The sequence below is a fragment of the Silurus aristotelis genome (genome assembly GCF_946808225.1).
Source record: "Silurus aristotelis genome assembly, chromosome: 16".
Lineage (NCBI taxonomy): Eukaryota > Metazoa > Chordata > Actinopteri > Siluriformes > Siluridae > Silurus > Silurus aristotelis.
This window is the reverse complement of record NC_139589.1, coordinates 21,808,669-21,829,471: the sequence shown is the minus strand read 5'-3', so window position 1 is coordinate 21,829,471 and position 20,803 is coordinate 21,808,669. Positions and strand designations below refer to the sequence as shown.

General features: G+C 39.2%; 1 protein-coding gene across 14 annotated transcripts in view; it reads right to left on the bottom strand.

Annotated features, from left to right (window-relative positions):
• Nucleotides 1–5,898: 5,898 nt before the first annotated feature.
• Nucleotides 5,899–20,803, bottom strand: part of celf4 (CUGBP, Elav-like family member 4) — a 100,026-nt gene continuing 85,121 nt past the window's right edge. For 2 of the 14 annotated variants that reach the window (XM_083564148.1, XM_083564152.1), the window contains exons 4-14: nt 19,597–19,725; nt 18,747–18,826; nt 18,457–18,597; nt 17,109–17,244; nt 16,562–16,714; nt 14,582–14,692; nt 13,412–13,474; nt 12,548–12,628; nt 11,068–11,211; nt 7,792–7,982; nt 5,899–6,630 (exon numbers count right to left, since the gene is read on the bottom strand). In XM_083564148.1, the coding sequence (XP_083420274.1) occupies nt 7,855–7,982; nt 11,068–11,211; nt 12,548–12,628; nt 13,412–13,474; nt 14,582–14,692; nt 16,562–16,714; nt 17,109–17,244; nt 18,457–18,597; nt 18,747–18,826; nt 19,597–19,725 (1,166 nt within the window). In that variant the 3' untranslated portion in view covers nt 5,899–6,630; nt 7,792–7,854. Of the gene's footprint in view, nt 6,631–7,791; nt 7,983–11,067; nt 11,580–11,642; nt 12,629–13,411; nt 13,475–14,581; nt 14,693–16,561; nt 16,715–17,108; nt 17,245–18,456; nt 18,598–18,746; nt 18,827–19,596; nt 19,726–20,803 lie in introns of those variants that run through there. The other 12 variants (XM_083564155.1, XM_083564149.1, XM_083564154.1 and 9 more) reach the window with 12 other exon arrangements.

Genomic DNA, 20,803 nt, shown 5'->3' with positions numbered 1-20,803 from the left:
ACTGTATATTATGGGGTGTGGTCAGGTGTCCACATACTTTTGCCTATATTTTGGCGATTCTTTTTTTTATTGACATGCAGAAAATCATTTCACATTAAGTATTAAGGTGTAATTGACTTTTAAAATGTATTTACAGATATTCTGTAACGGACAGTTATAGATGTGTAGATATTAAGATTCTGTAGGTGTGTGATGTCTTTAATGCCATTAATAATTTGGGTAAGTGGCAGCTCGGTTTAAAAAAAACATGACTTATGATCATAAAGTCATGAGTTCAAATCCCAGTACCACCATGCTGCCACTGCTGGGTCCCAGAGCAAGACCCCAAACCCTCACCTGCTCAGGTGTATAAATGACACAAGTGTTAATTGCTCTGGATAACAACGTCTGCCAAATGCTGTACATGTAATTTGCATAATCAGTTTTGAATAAACTCAAACTATTTTGTGTTTGTAGGGACTCTGAAACTTTAAGTTTTTTTGTTTTGATTTCTGGTTAAGGTTGGGACTTTTAAAGTGATTCACATAGACATTGTTTTAAGAAGTACATACACACTACTATTTGACGTTACATTTTCCTGTCACCTGAATAAGGAGACCCAATCCTGTTCCTGTGCACAAAGCCAGCTCAATGAAGACATGATATATTAAAGTTTGAGTAAAAGATCTCGAGTGTCCTGCACTAAGTTTTGACCTCAACCCCAGTGAACAGCTTTGGGATGAATTAGAATACCGACTACACCCCGGACCCCGTCACCCAGCATCAGGGTCTGATCTCAATAACGCTTTTGTGCCTGAATAAACACAATTTCCTACAGCTACACTCTTACGTTCCAGCAGTGGTGGACGAAGCACACAAACCATGTACTTTATTAAGAGTAGAGCTGCACGAGGTAAAATATTCCTCCAGTAAAAGTGTCTCTTTCACGGTTATAATGTTCCTATTATCATGGTCGTCAAAAGACTCTTTGCTTAATCATCTCAGTTTATGTGAAAAGACTGTTACTCTAAACACACCGAACTATTAATAGAATGATATTAATGAGTCAAACACTGATTGATATTTATTACAATTATCTTGAGCCCAAAACTTTTTCAATTATAAAAAAAAAAATCACATACGAGGTCACGGGTGTTGCGTCGAGTTCGAGTCTGGAGTTTCATCCATCATTTATTCCTCTGAATTCCTTCTGTTTGCTGTTGAACTGATACTGAACTGTATGTTGGTGATAAGTAGATACACCAAGCACCAATCAAAACAAGTTCAAAACAGAGCTCGCGCTCGACCCCGATTGGGGGATTGATTGCTGTGTGTTTGACCAGTTATGTTTTTATCCTCATGAATGAAAAAACCACGACTGATTTCCCAAAATGTAGAGTAAAAAGTGATATTTGACTTTGAAATGTTGTGAAGGTAAAAGTCTGCCTAAATAGAAACACTTCAGTAAAGTACAGATACGTGAAAAAGCTACTTAATACAGTAACAAATTACATTTACTGTCCAGCACTGCATTCCAGTGAAGTGGCAGCTCAGTGGTTCAAGTTCTGGACTTTGCCACTTAAAACAAAAAAGGCCTTTTACCCTCAGCTGCCCAGGTGTACAAAATATATAACTGTAAGTCCAATGCCTTGAAAAAAGGCGTCTGCCAAATGCCATAAATGTGATGTTAAAATGCACTCGTGTATTTTGTATTTCATTTGTGTATCAGAAAATCCTGAAATGTTCCACTTGGAAAAAAGGAAGCATTTGAAGAACTTCACGTCGCTCGTATCCGCGCGATCGATGTGAATGAAACATTTATGCATTAAAAGTTTACATCGATCGGTTTTTAGTTGAATCCTGGATGTAAGTTGTGAAAGTGATCGTGTATTACCTTGATGTGATTCGAAGTGTCCGCGGTCTACAATCAGCAAACGCCACCAAAGCTATAAAACCAACAAACAGATAAAACACCACATAAAAAAGCTCGTACACAGCAGGAAATCGGGGAGGCATAACGCTGGTTTTATTCTAGACTGTGCTTTATTATCGGGCTAAGCGGAGACGCATCATTCAGTAAAATTACAAAACGAGAGTCCAGGGAGCAGAAAGAAACGCGCAGTTCAGAGGTACAGCAGGAGCAGTTAAAGCACTCTGACTGCTAATAGCTCTCTCTTATTGGGATAGACTTGGCAATCATTCACACTGAAAACCCAGCACCCTCAAGTGTGCTCAAAAATCTTACAACTTCCTTTTTATTTCTTTTCCGTTCTTTTTTTTTTTTTTCTCATTTGTTGCTTGCTGTTTGCTATGCCCTTGAATGAATTTTGGATGTAGGTCGAGAACATGGCAAGCGCTTCCATAACAAAGCAATGGCTGAGGAGACAGATGGGTTTACATCCCAAGCTCATGATGGGAGTCACAGGAACTCGAATGTGGCGGGGAAATTTTTTTATTGGATTTTATATGAATTAATACCTGGAGTGGAAAAGTACAGGGAAAAAAATGCAAAAAGATTTGTTGTTTTGAAGGTTAAAAGCGGTCAAATATCATTTTTAACACGTGTCTGCATATACATATATATAAATTTTTTTTTTTAATGATTAAATCTTCAAATCTGCACGGCCAGATGTTTTACTTTCTAAACTAATGTCAGCTCCAGTACATGGACAAAAGAACTGGAACCCCCTGATTCTTCAGCAATATGTGGTTCTTCCCCAAAATGTTACCACAAAGTCAGAAGCACAAAAGTGTCTAGAATGTCTTTGGATGCATTACTATTACATTTTCCCTTCACTTGAACATGAAGACCCCCAACTTGTTTTTGCATCACAAAGCAAAGCTCCATGAAGATCTGGTTTACAAAGGGTGGAGTGGAAGATCTTGAGTGGCCTGATATAGAGCACTGACCTCAACCGTATTGAACACGATCAGAATGAATTGGAACACTGACTGCACTCAAGGCCTCCTCAACTCCATCAGTTTCTGCCTTTACTTGAGGCTGAATGAGCACAAATCACAAAATCTAGTAGAACATCTACCCAGTAGACTGGATTATTCAGCAAATGGGGATTAAATGTGGAATCAAATCTTATAATCAGGTGTTTACAAACTTTTGTCCGTATAGTGTAACTGTTAATATGCACATTATTAGGGAGTTGTTTTTTTTTTAGCATTTGTGGAAGGAGTTTCCACTGTCAAAGTTTCGAACATCTGTTCACCACAGGAAAACCTTCAAATCTAGATTGTTTTTATAATAAAGAATGTACGTGATCCAGGACCGTGTTTGTTTCATAGCATTAAATGTAACTATACATAGATGTTTGTATGTCCTTTAAGTGTAAACTTCTTTTTTTTTTTCCTCCTCAGAAAATGTCGAAATTGAGGTAAACGATACATAAATACAAATACTTCAGTACTTTTCCACCCTGATGAAGGGGTAAGAAAGGATTCAAGCGCTAACCCATGTGTCTCGTGTGAAGTCTTCGGAATTTGGAAGCTTGAGAGTGGATGAGGATTAGTGCAGGTTTTCGGTGAGTGAGGAAAAGCGCACAGCAGAACATCAGAACGGATCAGAACACTGCAACATCACACACTGTCAAGAGAAGATCCACCCTGGCGGCAATTTTGACCCCCCCCCCCCCCCCGGTGCCCCCCTCCCCCCATCAAACCATGCCAAGTTTCACTCATGTAATTTTTAAGTTTCATAATCATTCAGTCCTTGTAGATAGAAGTAAAAGTCCTATAAAATATGCAAACCTATATACAGAGGAAAAAAAAAAAACAGAGCAAAAAAAAAAATACATTTACAGTATATTCAGTAGTTTATGTATATATTTATATATAATAAAGTAATAACACTTCTGCTCTGTTTCTTGGTAGTTTATCAACCATACATTTTTAAAATCATGTAAACAGTTGTAGCTGAAACGTTGCATGAGTGGAAATTTGCGAAGCAGGAAGTGAGAGACGTCGAGACGGACGTGTATGTAGACGTAAAAAAAAAAAAAAAAAAGGTAAGACTGAGGTGTTGCAGCGGAATGAGCACGATGCAACGGATTGAACATCATAGCGAGCTTTTTTAGTGTACCTGAACGCTTAGCTTCCGAAAGAGGTTTCCGGACGACATTCTATCGAACGTATTCTTCTCAAAAAAATAACGAACTCGCCATTCGAGTTTCGGAAAATTCTTATATAGATTTTTTTTTTTCCTGTAAACAAGTAAGCATGGGAAAAAAAACCAGACGCGACTGACGTTCTAATGACGATCCAGCAGAAACTGGAAATGTAACCCTCCTCCCCAAACCCTGACCCCCCCCCCCCCTCCCGTTAACATTTTTATCAAAATACATCTCTGCTCCTCCAATGACACTTGTAAACACGCTGTAGATGAAGATGCCAATTTTGCGATTATTATTATAATTTTTTGTATTTTTATTTTTTTCTTTCGCAAAAACAATGCCCGCGTTGTAATCGGAACCCTAAGCGAAAAAATTGTTGCGAGTTCGCTTTCGTATAATAAGTAAAAAGCTGAAGGTTGCAAAAAAGAGCAGTGGCTCTGGCGAGTTTGACATCATAATCATCGTCGTTGTGGTTATCGTCGTCTCAAAATGGCGGCTTAGCAGTGTTTGGAGCACAGTGCTAATATGAGAGGCAACCAGGTGACGCCGTGCACCTGTACCTGCTGGCAACCCGACGCTACATGCACTGCCTGCTGACGCAGGAGATCCCAAAAGTGTCACGGTTTAAATTAAAGCTGGCGCAATAGAATACTGCAATATAACGTGTGTATTTGTGTGTGTGTGTGTTTTTATGTGTAAGTAAGTGTGTGGTTTTACAAAGGTACACGAGAGGGCCGAGAAGGCAGATATGTCTAAGTTAACGCAACGTCCGAACATCCTGCGGAAATGAATCCTGAATCTCTTGAAGCCTGATTCTCTTGAGGCCTTTTTGCATTTTTCAGTAGCATATACACATATATACATCTCTAAGCACACACTCCTTCATACGTTTGTGTGTGTGTGTTGGCATACAAGGTTATCAGAAAGAGGAATGCCTGCAGTTCGAGAGCTGCCAGATATGAGTCTCTTCCCGTTAGTTAAATTTCAAGCCGAGCGAGAAATTCCATCTTAAATCTACAAAAAAAATTTAATAATAAAAAAAATAAAAAAGTTGGGACATATTGAAAAACTTGTTTTATATATATATATATATATATATATATATATATATATATATATATATATATATATATATATATGTACACACATAAAATATATGCATATAAATACATATAGGTTTTCGGGGGTTAATATTATTATATGTATCCATATACTGTATACGCGGGAGGTATGTGTGTGTATATATATATATATATATATATATATATATATATATATATATATATATATATATATATATATATATATATACACACACACACACACACACACACTTTTTTTTTCATCTTTCGCACTACATATACATATTAAATGTACGCTAAATAGAAACGGGTTTCATTATATCTCAAACCTGTGATGTGTGTATTTTTTTTAACTACAAAGTCAAGGGATGTCGAGATAAAAAAAAAGAAAAAAAAAAAAAAAGGTAAGGCTGCGATATGGAACAAACCTTCCCATGTACCCTTTATCATAAATTATGAGGAAAAAAATAAAATAAAAAAACTCAGATATTTTTTTTCCAATTTGTAAACTAGCGAAAGCCTCTTCAGGGACGTCCCATATGATTTTGCCAGTATTCAAAAGCATATCAGCAATCTATATGTATGCATTTATACATATAATCTTATATATTCTACGTATACATCTTTTTTTTTTTTTTTTTGCGTAAATACAACTCTTAAACCGATTGGCACAGCAAAAGGAGATGCAGTGGTCTGAGTATGTTACAGCTACGAGTCTCTTTCTTGTTTTTTTTTTCGTTGTTTTTTTTTTTGTTTTTGTTTTTGTTTTGAATCAATAAAAAGGTTTGGTCTTTTTGGTCCCTACACAACTAAGGAATGACGGATTGAGTCTCCCAGAGGAGTGCGGCCGCAGTTCTTCGGGCAGCTCTCGCCTCTGGAAACGGACAGGCACTCCGAGATAAAGATGGCCATCCACAACCACACCGAGCTTGTTTCCTGAAGCGTCGCATCCTTCCAAAAAATCTTTTGTTCTAAAATGGTTCTCTTTTTTTATTTCTTAAAAAAAAGAAAAGTTTTTCGGTCCCTTTCTTACACAATATTCCCCCCTCCCTCATTCCCTCCCTCGTTCCCTTCCTCCCACTAAAAGTTTGCATTTTTCAAAAGTGTTTTTTTTTTTTTCCAATTGAGTCCTCGATGTTCTTTTTTTTTCTCCATTCGTTGATTATTTTTCGGTTCCTATCAGGCAGGCTGTGGAGACTCAGAAAGGGAGTCCGATATGGTTGCGGAACCCGGCGGCTCTCCTGAGTTTCCACCGAGCTAAAAGTCCACTGAGCTTTTTTTATTTTTTTATTTTATTTGTATTTTTTTTGCCGTGATGGTGTGCCGTGCGGTGTGGCGTCACCCGTCAGTCTCACAGCCACGCCCCCCCAGCCACGTTCAGCTTGTCCTTTTTGTGTCTCTGTTGTGTGTTAGTCATGTTGTCAACATGTGTTCCCACTCTACAAAACCTAGAGGGAAAAACAAAAAGATAAATGAAATCGATCACACATTCTTTCAAATCCCGAGGAAGGGAAACTTTGAAAAGAAAAAAAGGAAGCGTCTGTTATTGAGTTATTGGATGGAGAATCAGGCTGTGAGGTTTAATTCGGCACCGCGGCGGCTCGGTAGAGGGATGACGGTTTCAGACGCAGGCAGCCAGTGAAAATGACAGTAAGGGAGATATACCACAGGGAGGACTAATCCCATCACCGCAACCACCCTACACACAGTGCTGAGAAATATTTCAGTGGCCAAGTGTCTGCTTCGTAATGTAGAAAGTGCTGCTATAGGAAAAAGAACAGGGAAGGACAGGGAAGCCGACCTACTGTTCTATCTAGAATAATTTTTTTTTAAATGCCTTTTCTTCACAATATTAACTATAAGTTTATTATTAGGATTTTATTATTAGGATCACATGGTCTGCCATACGAGCCCTGAGAACAAACTGTTGCTATAGAAACTATAGCATATCTGTGCGAGTCCATGAACTGCACCGTGTTGCTGTTGTAGAAAATAAATTTTTATAATGCGTAATACGTATCGGAATATTTCTGTCTGCTTCATTTCCACTGGCAAACGAGTGCACGAACATGTCAAGATCCAGGATAGACTTTGTTGCTGGGTTCTACATAAAAGTCCTGGATGAAACATTACACAGGTTTTATTATAAAGCTGTGGGTTATAGAGTAGAGGGCAAAAAGGTAAAACCCTCCATTGCTTTGGAAACCAAACTTTATTTTGCAATTTATCTACAAACATAATACTTTGAAAAAAAAAAACTGTTAGAAATATAATATGGGTGCACAGAACAACTTCATAATGGAGAACAATTCCAAGCCAAAAGAACTCGATTCCCATTGGGACGCCTCTGCTGTCAGCAAATCTAGTTAGTAATTTGTTTGCCACTAATCCTTCAAAATATTTTTTTAAACATTATGCTACTGTGGGAAAAACATTTAACCTTCGTGCTGTTTGGTTTGGTTTTGAATCAATTCACTTTTTATAATGTCTTTAAATCTCTTGTTGCCTCAATAGTCATCTTCCTGTTTCTGTGGCATTTTGCCATTTATTGCAGCACCATTGCGTGTGTGTGTGTGTGTGTGTAAAATAAATGTGGGTGTAGGACTGACCTGTTGTTCCCCCATTGCTACAGTGGCCTTCACCTCCAGGGTGAGGGACGTCAGGGGGCGGGGCTAATAAGGGCGGTTGGCGTCCTTTGGCCTTTTGAGTTGCACTTTGAGTCTCTTCATGCCGATCTGGAAACCATTCATGGACTGGATGGCGGCCTGGGCACTGGCTGGGTTATCGAAGCTCACGAAGCCTGAAGAAAAGAGGCAGAGGAGACATTGAGGAGGTGAAGGAGGAAGAGAAATGGACAGCAGGTTAAAACATGCCTGTTGAATGAGATGAAATTGAAAAGGTGGAATGGCATAATAAGCCAAATGAGATTTGAGGTACACAAAAAGGTAGAAAGAGGCTGAGGAAGGGACAGAAAGAAAAGAACAAAAGTGGGGAAGGAAAGCAAAAGAAAAAACACCCATGACAGTGTAAAAAAAAAAAAAAAGAAAAAAAAAAAAGGTGAAAACACTGAAAAGAGCATCGACCACATTACTCGAGCCACATGACTACAGGAGAGTGTTAACATTTAACAGCTTTGCACAAAACCAGTCCATACAGCACAACAGAGTACACACACATATCAATATCCAACAACACAGGAACATGCAGACCTACAGAACAATATGCATTAAGACCAAATCTTTTAGGACGAAGAGCTGTTTAACGTCTCTCATGGACAATCTCTGGATGATACGCTACAAACCAGGTGCTCTACACAGTATCAGTGAGAAACTGGTTGTATAGGATGTTCGAAACAGAACAAATGTCTGTCCTGTGATCTTCAGAAAATGGGATGCAAATTTGTTTTTGCGCAAGATTGCAAATATTTCACCGGGGTAACAGTGTTACTAACTGAAATGTACCTCTTCCATAACCTATAATGCGGAAAGATGTTTCAGGCCTGAGATTTGCATCTTAATGCGAAAATGCCTGTACATATTTGAATATATAAATGAAATCATTGTAACAGAAAAAAAAAAGAAATAATGTTTTAACCCATTTATCTAAAGCGATCACGATGATTGTCGTGAAAGAGACTGTGCATTAAAACAGTCGTTAATATTTACTTTACATACATATTTATAATAATAATAATAGGCCAGAGGTCGCACACTGATCGTGGAATCACTAGGATATGGCCTTCAATGTGACACGATGTGATAGCTGTGCTCAGCTTTATTAAGAATCTCTGCAGTTGGTGCAGTATGTATTTCAGAGTAAAGGAGGTACAACTCCGAATAAATCAGAATTCTGACAGAGATATACCTCAGCACCTTGGCATGGGTAAGAGTAGCAGCAAAGCCAGGGAATTGATAGATTTATTGGAAGCACCTACACGTTAAAGTGTTTAAATTTTTGGCAAGATCAGAGCAAAAGTCTTAGGTTAAGATTAAAGATGTCTGGCTTTATCATTCTAGTCCGAGCATCGTGCAGATGATTAAGCATGTGAGAAGTTTGGGGTATTAAATGATGGTGCATGTTTGGTTAGGAAGCTGAGTTTGGGGTTGAAGCGTGATGTGATTGGTGATGGGAACTGGGTGGCAAGTTTTGGGTTTGCCCTGGCGTGTTGGATTTAGGGTTCTGGCGTGTTATGTTAAGGGTGTGGGGTGCTGAGTTTGGGGTCTGGGGAGTTGGATTAAGGGTTTGGTGTACTGTCTTTAGGATCTGGGGTGTTGGATTAAGGGTTAAGGATATTGGGTTAAGGGTGTGGGGTATTGGATTAAGGGTTTGAGATGTTGGGTTTAGGGTCTGTGGTGTTGGATTAAGGGTTTAGGATATTGGGTTTAGGGTTTGGGGTCTGTGGTGTTGGATTACGGGTTCATGATGTTGGGTTTAAAATGTTGGGATTAGGGCTTGGGGTATTTAATTAAGAGTTTGGTATGTTGGGTTTAAGGTCTGGGTTATTAGAATAGGGGTTTAGGATATTGGGTTTAGGGTGTGGGGTATTGGATTAAGGGTTTGGAATGTTGGGTTTAAGGTCTGTGGTGTTGGATTTAGAGATGTTGGAGTAGGGTTAGTTTTAGAGTTTGGAGTTTTGGGTCTTGAATGTTCGCTTTAGAGTTTGGATTGTTGGGCTATAGGTCTGGGGCAAAAATATAGGACTTGGGCATTAGGGTCTAGGGTGTATCCCGGGAGTGTTGTAAGATAGGGGGTTTATTGGGTTGGTAGAAGATTTTAGTCCATGATCATTGAGGTAATGAGAAATACTAATGAAAAACTGATTAAAAGAATTACAGGTTCAGATTTTAGACTGTTTAGACAGTTTGTTTGTTTGTCTATAGGATTTATGAATAAAATGTTTGGTTTTGTGGCTTAGGTTTAGCTATTTTATTTTATTGAGATTTTTTTTACATGTTTGTGGTTTACGGCTTCAGTTTTGGGTTTTAAGACTGCAGTGTTGGAATTTGTAGTTGAAGGTTTACGTTTTAGTGTCGGGGCACAGTATATGTTTAGTTATAGTTTAAGATTTGAAGTATGGAGGATTGTTTTGGAGCGTTGAAGATGTGTGTTAAGATTTTTATTACAGGTTTTGGAAGCTACAAAGTACTTCCGTGACCCTGGATAAGGGCAGTTGAAAAATGCTAATATAAACTTGTATAAGGAAACACAAAAATATTTATACATTAGGAGTGTGTTTAGTCTAAATCCGGTATTCTGTGACTCAGCAAAACAAGTGTATGGAAGCGTAGTAAAGAAGAGGACAGATCTACAAATTTTATGAGTATAACTAAAGCCTATATGTAGTTTCTAATTGAAATAAAACACTGCATTCATTGCTATTCTATCATTATAAAGCTTCAAAGCTAGAAGCTCGAACATGTTCTTCCTCCAGTTCCCTAGTTTGCTGTTATTTTAGCTTAGTCAGCATTTCAGCGCCTCACGTCTCAGCAAAGTTTCCTACTAACTATAGGGCTTTATATTAAGCTCAAATCAAATAGTGCTGTGTTCGTTCATGCGTTTACTGCCTCTGATAAGTGAATCGGCCAATGGAGCTGGAGATAGCATTCATTTGAATATAGATACTCATTTTTGTTACAAGTAGGGCACATCAAAACATCTCGCACCCCTCAGCAAATTTCTTCTTTCCAGTCGAGTGTTCCTCACTGATCACTGAGTAAAAATCCACTACACTGCCTCCACTTGTGTGCCTTTTCTTTGTCTTTTTCTTTTTCTCTTTCTCTAGTTTCTAAAAGCTGAGCTGTGGTAGAGAAATGAGGTCAAAACATTAGTAGTGAGAGAATAAGAATGATAGTAATCTTTGCAGGTGTTTTATCATTTTTACCCACCAAAGCATTTACTTTGGTTTGTCGCCCGATCCACAAACACTTTGGAGGAGATGACATTACCGAAAGGCAGGAACATCTGCATCAGCTCGCCATCCCCAAACTCCTGAGGGAGGTGGTAGATGAACAGGTTACAGCCTTCTGGCCCTGCACAGTGGCACAGAGATGGAGGATAGACAGACAGGTAGAGATGAAGCAGGCAGAGAGAGATAGAGATTCGGAGAGAGACAAAAGGTGAGTGGGATAAAGCAGAGATTGAAAGAAAAGAGAAGAGAGAGAGAGAGAGAGAGAGAGAGAGAGATATTGACATGAGGAAAATGGAGGGCAGAGAAGAAGACATAAAAGGAGAAATTAGAATAAGCAGCCTAGATAGCAGGCAGAGTAAAAGAAAGACAAAGAAGGGAAGAGAGAGAAAGAAAGAAAACGAGAGGGAGAGCTAGAATGAGACCAGTTCTATCTGGTTCTAACACATTTGCAACAGTTTTGGGGGGAAAAAAGCCTCAATTCTCAAGCCTCTAACTTAATTCATCATTAGTGTACAACTTTTTTACTTTTTCCTTGAATAATCATAGACAGACTTTATTCTTTTAACCAGAAAAGTGATAAATTGCTTCAGTATGGTGTGCAGAATATTAGCTTAAGACTTTACACAAAGTGGGAGCATCTTTTACTTGAGCAACCACTGGAGGGAGGCATAGCCACAGGCATCTTCGTAATTGTGTAACATCTTTTAATTTGAAATTCGGCTGACGGGCGTTCGCTAAAAACAAATACTCAGGTTTGTATGAAGAGCATGCTTAAGTTCATTACGGTAAAGCTGCATCTTTACTAAAGTGTACTGATGTACAAGCTCCAAAAAAGCAGTAATGAGTAGAGATAAGACGATACCCTGAATGTTGTAAGAGTTACATGTTCTTTCTTACAGAGCCGAATCCTAGAAGTGGGCTGACCTCACTGAAGTTGTGTGCCTTCAATGAAGATCCTAAAAATAGTCATTAAAATCCTAAATTTATTCCATACTTCAGGCTAGAACTAATTACAACTGATAAGACGCACCACCCGCTGATGAACAAAGCGGTAGCGTTGATGGAAATTACAACCACTGTTATTAACTAGAAAAATAACAAGGTATGAATGCACTGAAGTTAAACTAATAGTATGTTTTTGTCCCCCCGTTCCAACTGTCCTTCACGCTGATAGGCGAGAACCGGCTTGAGCACATTCAAGATATGGATATTGAAATGTCCCTCTGCTCACAGTGCACATGATCTGATTAGATTTTTATTTTTTTTTTTCTGTTTCACTTCATCTCACGGATCGGGTTAAGAAACTCCATTTGATTTCAATCCGGTTCGATTCACAGTCTGGGGAAAAAAAATATGTCAGCGACAGCAAAATCATGTTGAACTCATGCCAGGAGCTTCAATGCAAGCCCAGCATTCGAGTTCCTATAGACAGAAATCCACAGGACAGGCAGTCTCACCTTCTCTCTGCTGCTGGGGGATTATAGGAGGTGGCTGAGGAAAGGCCTGGCTGATCTGTCCATATGCAGCTGGGTAGGCTGCTGAGACACACACATATGCCGATGTGTCAGAACACACACACACACACACACACACACACACACACACACGCACACCATTTATATATACACTGTATATATACTTCACACTTCATATAAATTGACCAGGCTTAACTTTATGGCCACTAATCAGCCGTAACATTATGACCACCGGCCTAATTGTGTTGGTTCCCCTTTTCGCTGCCAAAAGAGTCCTGACCGCTCAAGCATTTACAGCATTAACTTCTTCAGCAGTTTGAGCTACAGGAGCTCATCTGTTGGCTCGGACCACACGGACCATCCTTCGCTCCCCACACGCATCAATGAGCTTCGGCCGCCCGCGACCCTGTCGCCGGCTCACCACTGTTTCCTTCTTGCACCACTTTTGATAGATATTGACCACTGCAGTAATCACATAAGAGCTGCAGTTTTGGATATGCTCTGACCCAGTTGTCGAGCTGCACAATTTTGCCCTTGTCAAACTCAAACCTCAAATCCTTACGCTTGCCCATTTTTCCTTTTTCTAACACGTTAACTTTGAGGACAAAATGTTCACTTGCTGCCTAATTTACCCCACCCAATAACAGGTGCCATTAAGAAGAAATAATCAGTGTTATTCACTCACCAGTCATAATGTAATAATGTCATAATGTTATGCCCAGTCGGTATATATATATATATATATATATATATAAAATTTGTGCTATTATATACATATACACTTCCACTTGTTGAGCGCATGTATGCATGATTGCACAAAGCGACCGCTTTTGCAGAGTGACAGACCTGCATATTGCTGGACTCCTGCATACGCCTGCTGAAGGGGATCAGCTGCTGTGGGACTCTGGGCTGGAGAGATGCGGATAGTAGAAAGCGAGAGAGTGAGAGAAAAAGAGAGGGGGAGAAGTAAAAAAGGTCATATTCAGGTCAGGACTTAAATGCTTATGTAGAGGCAGAACACAGACCAAATCAGTATTTGCATGCAGTCTGTGTTTTTTCGTGGTAAAGTATCTAAGACATGCTTAAAGAGCCACCATTTTATACAATTTGCATATTAAACGAATTGCCTTGATCATGTACTGTACATATCAAAATGTGTTCTACCAAAAAAAAAAATCCTTTAAATATCACCATAGAATACAGTAGCATGTGAGTGGGACAAATAATGGTAGGCACTGATTTGATAAACAGGAAGCAGGAGTGATCGATGATTGGTCATTAGTCTTAACACACTTGTGGTAAGTCAATTAAACCTCCAGTTATTTTAGTCGCCGGGGTCTTATTTTATTTATTTATTTTAAATTGCTAGACACTTCTGGAAAAAATGCACCAAATCAAGCAAGTCGCTAAGATGCCAAATGCTGCATGGAGTCAGTGAGTTCACCCACATCCCCTCCCCACATCTACTCTCACTCCATCCCCAAACAATTAAGCTGTGGAAAGAAGCTTGAGCTCTGGCAAAGTTTTCTCAACGCGAGGGAGAGCTGGATTGGCAGCTACAGTGTGCATGGAAAACAATATACATCTACACCTCCACACTACACATCAATCCACCCTGAGCTCCTGCGGCGATATACGCTCCGCTATATCACTCTTCATTGAGCGCGGCGCGACGTGACTGAAACCGCAGTATCCACTCCGTCAGCTTTTAGCTAAAGCTCATTTGGCCGATTTAAAGATTTGGGAAACGTGCGCTGACATACGAGATCGGGGAAGTGGCTATAAAGCATGCTGGTCACATCACTTCGGGCTGTTACATCAATACACTGACTTGTCAGAATCCCACAATGCCTTACATGCATGCATACTATAAGATGCTGTAATGAACCGAATAACACTAATAGACAGAAACCGGTACCACGGCTACAAAACACCTACAGACACAAAAGACGCCACACAACACAAGACAAGACAGACAGCATACTACAACAAAAAAAGATGAAGGTGTTTCAGTACCGTCAGATAGAGAAGAGAGGAAACAGCTTCCCTGTACCCCAAAACAACTCCGCTGAGCGACGCCCAAACCGCCCTTCTCCGAGTCTTCCCTAAAAACCACCTCCTGCAACACTGAGACACAACCAGGAAACACATGTTGGATTTCTGCCTCGCTGAGACACGACATGCAAACGTTGAAATCTCGCTGCGCTCGTGCAGAACTCCATTAAGGCTCTATACTTTACTATGTACATTTGGGGAAAAAAACACTCTGAGAGCTTTCACGTGGTGAATAAAGCTGGGAAGTGATGAAGAACAGAAATAAAAACAGTGTGTTTAATTATGCCGGCTGAAGTAAAAGTAATTATCCGAAATGATATCAAGTAAAATAGCAGGAAAACTCATTAGAAAAGTGAGAATCTCATTTGAAAAGCGAGCAAGTAGCATGCAGAAGAAAACTAGTTTATGAAAGAGATAAATATATATTTTTTTATGATTCGTTTCTCTCTCTTTCTCTCTCTATCTCTCTCTATATTATCTTTTTTTTTTATTTTCATGCTCAGGATGAGGGTTTTTTCCCTCCCCTCTTCAAAATGGGTTTAACGACTTGGTTACTGATGTAGCTGAAGTGAGGAGGCCTGGGTTGCAGTCAGTGTTCACATTCATACAGTAGGGTTGAGGTCAGAGCTCTATAGCAGACCACTCAAGATCTTCCAGTCCAACCCATGTAAAGTATATATATGTATATATCTTCATGGAGCTGGCTTTGTGCACAGCCGTATTGTCATGTCGAAACAGATTCGAGTCTCCTAGTTCAAGTGAAGGGAAAATTGAATGCCACCGCATGAAGACAGACTATACAATTTGGGACTTTGAAACTTTGGGAAGGAACCACATATGGCTGGAAAAGTCAGGCGTCCCAATATTTCTGGGCATATAGTGCATGGTAGAGGAACGCATATCATTCTTAGTCATTTATTGACTGGAATTGGTTGTTTGAACACATTTCTGGAGGAAGATGACTTTAAAAATAAACTGGTTTCAGACGGACTGCATCATAAAGCAAAAACATATTGGATCAAATCAATGACAGTGTTAAATTGTGTCTAGGCGATTCCTCTGAAAGAGAAGTGGTAGCTCAGTGGTTAAGATGTTGGACTTCTGATCAGACGGTCATGGAATTCCACCAGCCCTTAAACAAGGCCCTTAACCCTCAGTTGTATAAATGAGATAACTGGGGATCTGCCAAAAGCCATAAATGTAAATGTAAGGATCCTGTTAAATGTGCCAATGAAGAACCTTGTACCCACATTGTTATTCATTCGGTTGGTGTAATGTTTACTGAAGCCTTAAAACAATGAGAGATATATGAAGTGGATCCTCCCCTTTTTTAAATAGCTAATAGAGTTTAGTTTACCTCACTGCCTAATCTATAATGGCAGTTAGTGTCATTTCCCTTTTGTGAACCTGGGAAATAATTGTTGCATTGGATTTACTTGTGGAGGATTACTTTTTATTACATTTATTTTACATATGTTATTTTTCACAAAATTAGATAATTTCTAGCAACAAATAGTTTTTTTTAAATCATGGTCTATTGTATATTCTTAAACAAACAAAAGAAAAAAGTAAAACAAGGTTCCTCTTAATATTATTATTATAGAAACAAAAAATATGATCAACAATACAGTGTGCATAAGCAATGTATTGCTTCACTGACAAAAATGTAACTTTTTTTTTTTAAACAAAGTTATGGAATGTTTTTTTTTTTTTGGTCATTAAAATTGTGGTCTATTGTATATTCTATTATTGATACAACCAATATTCTTATATAACCATAATACACAGTTTTATGTTCACAATAGGTTCACCTTCTAGAGTCTCAAATAGTGCATTTCCTATAAAAGTAATTTTTGTTCCAAATGCTTTCTGTTTTATCGCCTATATACATCATTAATTTATTGTCTTATATGAGGTGCTATAATAAAAAAAAATTAATACCTGGATATGGGTGGATCCCGTTGGTAAACACGGCCTCGGCGGGCGGTTGGCCGTTGGCTTGAGGAGGGGGCAGTCCTGTGAAACCGTTAACAGTGATTGGAGAGGGGATGCTGGTCACTGTGGGAGCGGTAATACCAGGGGGCGTGCTTCCTCCTGAAGGGTGGAGCCAATAAACAAAAGTAAAGAGGGTTTGAAACGTTTAATCCTACTCATAAACTCTCTTTTGCCCGAAATATCTCAGTTCAGTGCAACTTGCCTTTCAAATTACACCAGTTTGGTAATGAGCAAAACAAAACTAACAGCTAAACATTTATTTCATAATTAAAGAAACATTTCATCGTTAGAAGCTGAAGAATTTCTGGTTTATGGTAATTGGTTCATTAAGAAGCAGAGGCTAAGTGGGCACAAGGTTAAAAAAAAAGCATTTATTTGCATTATAATGAATAGGGATAATAATAAAAAAGAAATAATTGAGTTCACGCATTATAATGAATATTTGGACTAAAACAGGGAGTGTGTATGTTTGTATGCGTGTCTGTGGACTCACCTGATGTGGGGGTCATCGGAGCTCCTGGGAGGCCGTTGATGGTGGCCATGTGCTGCATCTGAGCTGCGAATGCAGCCATAGGACTGAGATATGCTCCTTGTCCAACAGACGCCATCAATGCTGCCTGCTGCTGCACCTACACACACACACACACACACACACATGCACGCACGCACGCACACATTCTAATAAGCTTATATAAGATCTCACATGTAAAATCCTAACACCAAGCAAATCTAAACTTTTTCTACTCAGAAGTTGATTATTTTTCAATGACAGCATAGTCTATACATCAAACTGTACTGATATGGGATTTACCTCCTTAAATTCCTGCAAGCTCTTTTACCAAACTTTAAATTTGTTTTTTTGATTTAGGTCAGTAAATATAAACAACGCAGCAGAGTCCTCCTTTTGCTCACTAATACAAACAGCTGACACAAGAGACTCCTCCAATAAATGTTTATTATACATCATCTTATAGAAACCACAAGTGCAATGACTGTAACTTTCTATTAATCTGTCTTGTGTGATGAAGCCTTGCTATTGAAACGGTATTGTTTGTCCCCTTTTCCTTTTGCTGCCAAAACAGTCCTGACCCCTCGAGCATTAACAGCATCAACTTAATTGCTCGTCTGTTGGATCGGACCACACGAACCAGTCTTCGCTCCCAACGTGCATGAATGGGCCTCGGTCATTCATGACCCTGTCGACGGTTCACCACTGTTTCTTTCTTGGAGCACTTTTAATAGATACTGACCACTGCAGACTGGGAACATCTCTGTTAGAGCTCTGACCCAGTGGTCTAGACGTCACAATTTAGCCCTTGTCAAATTCAAATCTTACACTTGCCCATTTTTTCTGCTTCGAACACATCAATTTTGAGGAAAAAATTTTCACTTACTGCCTAATATATTATTCACTTCACAACAAATAATGTCATAATATTATGCCTGGTCTGTCTGTCTGTCTGTCTGTCTGTCTGTCTGTCTGTCTGTCTGTCTGTCTGTCTGTCTATCTATCTATCTATCTATCTATCTATCTATCTATCTATCTATCTATCTATCTATCTATCTATCTACCGAGAGAGAGAGAGAGAGAGAGAGAGAGAGAGAGGGAGAGAGAGAGAGAGAGAGAGAGAGAGAGAGAGAGAGAGAGAGAGAGAGAGAGAGAGAGGGAGTAAATGGTAATACTCATAAAAAAATTTAAGAATATGCCAATACTAAAGAATTACAAATAAATAAACACACTAAATTGTGGATGGGAGTGAGTGTGTAAGAAAATGCACACAGATGGAGTGTGTGTGTGTTTGTGAGAGAGAAAGAGAGAGAGACAGAGGGAGGGCTCTTGCCTGTGCGTAGGCTCCATACGCTCCAAACTGCAGGGCCATAGGATTGAAGATGCCCATCTGACCAGCCATCTGCTGCATGCGCCGAATGGTGCGTTCTTTATCTGTGTCTGCAAACTTCACAACCAGACTGGAAGAGGCACCCTAAAACACACGCGCACACACACACACACACACACACACACACACACACACACACACACACACACACACACACGTGACACACGCAGTCAGTAATATAATCCAGTTGGAACGTGTCCTCCATCCAAGCTAAAGGTGTACTTGGTACTCACAGGCATGGTTTGGCTGCCGTGGAGTGCGCTGATGGCCGCCTGAGCTTCTGCGTGAGAGGAGTACTTTACAAAAGCACAGCCTGGTACAGCCAGCAGACACACACACACACACACACACACACACACACACACACACACACACACACACACATGCCAGTTACTACTGTTTTCTTCCATGCTGTGAGTATTACGAATTTTGCTGAGGCAAGGGTTTTCATTTACAAGGTTTCCATAACTGTCGTCTGTGATAAAAAATGAATAAATAAATAAATAATAATAATAATTCTAACAATAATATTATATTTAGGCCGAAATGAGAACATGTTTGAACATTACATTATATAGAATTTTAAGGTTTACAAGCAATCAGAATTATTGCATACTCAATGAATAGTATGATGACTTGAGTTAAAAAGAAATTTTTTGTTTGTTTTTTTTGCGCAAATTTATTTATGGCCATTCCAACCCAGTAGCTTGCTCTCTCTTCATCGTCCAACAAAGCTATATTGTGCTTTCTATAAATCCTGTGAATCCAGCCAATCACACTTATTCATGGTGCGCTATCATTCCACATACAATTGGTCACCGGTGCCCATGATTGGCTTGTGTCACTGTAATTGATAGGTGAGAGAGTACATATTCCCTCTTACACAAAGACCACAGTCAGTTTTGATCTCTCCGATACCCCGCCATGAATGTTTGTGGCATTGTCAGGATTTTAGCTTGTGATCTTGTGAGCTTTTTTTTTACCACTCAAAATCTCTGAAAAGATTTCTGGAACAATACAAAAGGTATGTTTCGCTACATCTCAAAAAAAAAAAAAAAAAAAAAAAAAGCCATAGTGTCTAACCTTTGCTGTTTCCATCAGGGCCTCGGAGAATGGTGCACTCCTCGATGCTGCCGAAGGCCTCGAACAGGCGTCGCACGTCGTCCTCGCACTGCTGCTTGTTCAGCATGCCCACAAACAGCTTTCTGTCTTCTGAAAGAGAATGAGAAAAGGGCTGGCAGTGAGAACGTGTCAGGCTGCCTGCATGAAAATACAGTTGAACAAGGCGCTCTCCTGAATGCGAACGCTCTTTTCCGGGGGGTCTATCGGCTCAGCAGTGGTAGAGCACAAAGTGTGCTGGGGGAAACTTTTTCTCAGCTCAAAGTCTGACTGGAGTTACAGAAGGTGTTATGACATCACAACATGTAAGGGCCAATCTTTTAATTTGCAATTTAATATGCAAATATTACAGTTTTGCTTATAATGTATATATATTGCTAAAAGTATTGGGTTATATGTGGTTTTTTTCCAAACTGTTACCACAAAGCTAGAAGCACTCCAATGTACACCCAAACCTGTTCCAGCATGGCAATGCCCCTGTGCACAAAGTGAGCTCCTTGAAGATCTGGGTTACATGCTTTGGATAGGAAGCTCTTGAGTGGCCTGCTATAGAACTCTGATCTTATCCCTACTGAACACCTTTGGGATGAATTGGAACGCTGACTGCAGCCCAGGTCTCCTCGCCTACATCAGTTCCTGCCTTTCATAATACCCTTGTGACTAATGAACACAAATATTCATAAGCACAATCGAAAATCTAATGAAACATATATATATATATATATATATATATATATATATATATATATATATATATATATATATATATATATATATATATAAATTAGTTTAGAGCTTGCAACCCTACTAAACACCTTTGGATGACTTGGAATGCTGAATAAACCACAGGCCTTCTCACCATACATCAGGATCTGACCTACTTAAAGCTCTTGTGGCTGAAAAGTTCCCAGAAATCATGTGGAACATCTTACCAGAACATCGACAGAAAGGAAGGAAGGAAGGAAAAAGAAAAAAAGAAAGAATGACTGAATGACTCATTATATCATTATAACATAATTATAATTATATAATCAAGCATTATAATATAAATTATACTATGTGCATGTCATTATTATTAGGATTTATGCTTATAAATATATAATAAAGGTACAATCCAGGTACAGTCTGGAAATGATTCCTATTGTTGATTCTGGAAAATGAGTCAGGTAAA